At 54.7% G+C, this 4,452-nt stretch overlaps 1 protein-coding gene across 1 annotated transcript; it reads right to left on the bottom strand.

The window, feature by feature from the left end:
- Positions 1-3,513: 3,513 nt before the first annotated feature.
- LOC309603522 (olfactory receptor 14A16-like) lies at positions 3,514-4,452 on the bottom strand (the record flags this gene model as incomplete). The annotated part of the gene is made up of 1 exon (XM_082338347.1): positions 3,514-4,452. One exon carries the CDS (start codon positions 4,450-4,452, stop codon positions 3,514-3,516), a length of 939 nt encoding a protein of 312 aa, XP_082194473.1.

The following is a 4,452-nucleotide window of genomic DNA, read 5'->3' as shown; positions in this document are numbered from 1 at the left end:
GAGAGTCTAAGCTCCCCAAAAGGTCAAGCTTGCAAGGGATGTCAAAGCTGCTACATCTTCCTTAACCATGACAAAACCAAAGAAAGGTGAATTTAGGAAGAGTTGATAAAGCTCGGTCTGAAGTACACGATGTCTTCTTTTCCTCTGTCTTCACCAGCAAGCTCTCCCAGGTCTTTGTGCCCTCAGGCAGGACTCAAGGAGGAGGAGAACAACCAGCAGTGGACGAGGATCAGGTCAGGGGCTCCTTAAGCAAACTCACCCCTTCGGAGTCTACTGAGCACATGGGCTGCATCCAACGTTTCTCTGCCGTCCCAGGATGGGCTGTTAGCAAGCAGAAGGCCAAGGGACGTGACACTGGAGAGTGATCCATGACACCCTAGCTGAAACACCCCATGTCAAGTTTAGTGCAGCAGCCAAACGCAGAGGCATATGGAAATGTGTCAGGGTCCTACTGAGCACTTTCCTTGGTCACAGGCCAGTTGGGAAGTGGAAGAGGGAAAGGGGCTGAGCAGCAGTGATCCCTGCCTGGCTGGGTCTGCTTCTCACCCTGACCAGCATGGCCAGTGCAGGGCCACCCCATGGCCCCAGGGCACCACAGTCCCCTCGCTCTGCAGAGCAGCACCACCAGCTCAGGGCCCTGTGGGGAGCGTGGCCAGGGGTGCAGGAATGGCCGGCCAGGCCAGCATGGACACACTCCCCTGGGGAAAGGCTCTCTGGGGAGAAGGGGTGTCCAGGGAGAAGAGCAGGGCACCAAGGCTGTGGAGGGGAGAAATAAAAAGAGCACCCCATTCCTGTGTGTCCAGCTGGGGCAGGCTGCTGTGCTGCTGGGGCAGCAGGAGCTACTAGGGGAGCCCCAGGGCCAGGACCCTCGCACTGTCCTGGGGAGCAGGACTGGCACAGGGGGGAAGCAGGCTGCTGGTGGTGGGGATCTCCTGAGCATGACGGCAGGAGGGACACTGTCACAACCTTCTGTTTCCTGCTGTCATGGCCAGCCTCCAGGCCTGGGGCTTTTGGGGAGGCTGAGACACCTCTCTGCCCTGTAAAAGCTGCTGTGCCCTTCAGAGGGGCTGGGGCTGTGGGGTGAGTGCCCAGAGCTCTGCAGCACCCTGTGGCTGGCATTGCCATGGGGCAGCCCAGGCTGGGCTGCTCTCCTGGGATGGGATGGGGAGAGGGCAGAGGAGGTGGGGAGAGCTGGGGAGGGGCTGGGCTGGAAAGTTCCCAGGAAACAAAAACACCAGCATACAGCTCAGCTGTGTGAGTGTGGAGGGTGGGGGCACGCAGCAGTGTCCTCACACAGCCAGGCCTGGCAGAGACCTGAAGGGCCAGCAGAGCAGGACCCGGTCTGTGCCATAGTCCCTGCACACCGCGAGCAAGCTGCCCCAGGGCGATCATCACAGACCTCCACCTATTCTGTCTTCAAAAACCTCTCCAAGGGAAAGATTCACTGAGCCATAGAATAAATCGTGTCTGAAGAGAGCCCTGAACATCATCTTGCCTCACTCTCCTGCTCAAGGCAGGGTGAACCAGATGAGGTTGTTCAAGGCCTCCGCCCAGCTTTACATCATCCAGAAAGGAGCTGAAAGTGCGCTCCATCACATCATACAGGGGGATAATAAAGACGTTCAAGAGTGTTGGCCCAAGTGCTGGTCACTGAGGGATGCCATCAGTAGCTGGCTGCCCAGAGGACTTTGTACCACTGGTGACATTTGGGCTTGATCATCCAGCCAGATTCCTGCCCAATGTCCGCTTCTTCAGCCCGGATAGCACTAATCTAGCTACAAGGACACCACGGGAGACCAAGGCCTTGCAAAATTCCATGTACACAACACGCCTTTCTTTCCCCTGCCCTTTTTGGTTCAGCAATCCCTTTCTTGTCCTTCAAGTGCCTGGAAACCGCTGCAGGAGGACGTCTCCCATCCCCTTCCCAGGGACAGAGGTAGGCTGACCAGCCTGTAATTCTCCCAGTTCCCATTCCTGTCCTTCTTCAAGATGGGATTGATGTCTGCCTTTTTCAGGGACCTCAGAACCTCTCTGATTGCTCTGGCACTTTTGAGAGCACAATCCAGAATCACGGGCAAGGGTGACTTAGCAGACAGGAGCCCTTGCAAGGAGCCTGTCCCAGGCAGCTGAGATGAATCTTGCTGGGCCAGTGGGGTTTGTTCCTGGAGTCACACACAGAAAGAGCAGTGTTATTTCGGGCGTCCACATCTGAGCTGGCCTCGTGGACTCCTTATGCACCCAGGGGTGTTCAGAGACACAGTCTTTCCCTCTTAAACACAGAGGCAGGGCACTGCAGGAGTCATAGGGACTCTCTGGCCTCCTGCTGCCACTGCCAGAGGCTGGGAGGCACCTCAGCCCTGTGGTGTATCACCCTGCTCTGCACTCACCTGAGATGCCCCTCGTCATGAGGAATGGACACAGGGACCTCGGCTCAAGGAAGCACATCCCAGTGCTGCATTCAGGTGGTTTCCCAGGGGATGTTGCTCCCAATGAGAAGTGACCTGGAGGCGCTGTCTGTCCCACAGGCCTTCATGGAACCCCAAGGAATAGCAGATCGCATTTCTGCTCACTCAGGTTCATCTCAGCTCATGTATGTGATGTGCATGCTTACATTTCCTCTGTACAATGCAAACATGGACTGCTGACCTACTCCTTTGGTGACCTTCCACGGAGGGACAAAGAACCTGTTCAGGCTGGGGTGAGAGGCCAGTGCTGGCAATGGTGGTTGTGAGGGGCTAGTGCAGGATGACTGCCCTGGCGCAGCTTCCCCAGGGTGTCCAGAAAACACGGGCACAGACCAGACCCAGCTCTGCTGGTCCTTCAGGTCTCTCACAGGGGGCCCGGCTGTGCGAAGACACTCCTGTGTGGCCCAACCCTGCACACTCACATTGTTTAGCTGTATACTGGTGTTTTCATCTGCGGGCTGCTTTCTTGGGCATGATCTTGAGAAAAACTTTGTAAGAAGACCTAAGCCTTCAGGCACTGTCTGAGGAAATCACCCTTCTTTATGGAAATGCTGTTATGGAGGCCAGCTCTGTCACAGAAGTGTCCATTGCCTGTCCCTGCCTGCAGTCAAAAGACTACCATGCAGCACAACTGTGACCAAGCTGCCAGAGCTCTCAGGGCTGGCACCAAAACAAGGGATCAGAAATAGTGTGTGGAAGTGGAAAGAGAACAGCCCTGGAAGACAAAGTGTTGGTGCTCCCTGGCAGTGCTGCCATGCTGGGACTCTTTTCCCCTCCACCCATGCATAAAGGAACTGTCCCTGCAGCTCCAAAAAGTCCTTGGAGGAAGGATCTCAGGAAATAAAAAAAAAAAGTCACTGAAGGACCCTTTATTTTGTTGAAACACACAGAGACCATGGCTCCTCATTCAAACAACCACTCAGTCAGAAAAGAAAAGCAGAAAATGAATTATAAAGGTGAGGACAACATTATCACAAGTAAAAACCCACCACAAACAACACAAAAGACAGAAGACAGGCTGGGCCTGTAATGAGTTACGTTATAATTGCTATGCAGAAGATGATGGGCAATTTATTGCTCCAGAAAAACATCCTGTTATCAGTTTCCACACTGCATCCTTCAGCGCCTGGTTCCTCATGCTGTAGATGAGGGGGTTCACTGCTGGAGGCACCACTGAGAACAGCACTGTCGTTACCAAGTCCAGCGACGGTGAGGAGGTAGAGGTGGGTTTCAGGTAGGTAAATATGGCAGTGCTGACTAACAGGGAGACCACAGCCATGTGAGGGAGGCACGTGGAAAAGGCTTTGTGGCGTCCCTGCTCAGAGGGGATCCTCAGCACGGCCCTGAAGATCTGCACGTAGGACAGCACAATAAAAACGAAACAGCTGAATGTTACTAAGAGACTAACCACAAGAAGCCCAGCCTCCCTGAGGTAGGCATCTGAACAGGAGAGCTTGAGGATGTGGGGGATTTCACAGAAGAACTGGTCCACAGCATTGCCTTGGCAGAGGGGGAGTGAAAATGTATTGGCCGTGTGCAGGAGAGCATTGAGAAACCCAGTGCCCCAGGCAGCTGCTGCCATGTGGATGCAAGCTCTGCTGCCCAGGAGGGTCCCATACTGCAGGGGTTTGCAGATGGCAATGTAGTGGTCATAGGCCATGATAGCGAGAAGGCAATACTCTGCTGAAATGAAAAAGACAAACAGAAAGAGCTGAGCAGCACATCCCAAGGAGGAGATGGCCCTGGTGTGCCAGAGGGAACTGGCCATGGATTTGGGGACAGTGGTGGAGATGCAGCCCAGGTCGAGGAGGGATAGGTTGAGGAGTAAAAAGTACATGGGGGTGTGGAGGCGGTGGTCGCAGGCAATGGCAGTGATGATGAGGTCGTTGCCCAGGAGGGCAGCCAGGTAGATGCCCAGGAACAGCCAGAAGTGCAAGAGCTGCAGCTCCCTCCTGTCTGTGAATGCCAGGAGAAGGAACTCATTCAT

This window comes from Platalea leucorodia, assembly GCF_965183815.1.
Source record: "Platalea leucorodia genome assembly, contig: HAP1_HAP1_SCAFFOLD_119, whole genome shotgun sequence".
NCBI lineage: Eukaryota > Metazoa > Chordata > Aves > Pelecaniformes > Threskiornithidae > Platalea > Platalea leucorodia.
The sequence above is the reverse complement of the archived record's forward strand: the minus strand, read 5'-3'. Positions and strand labels throughout refer to the sequence as shown.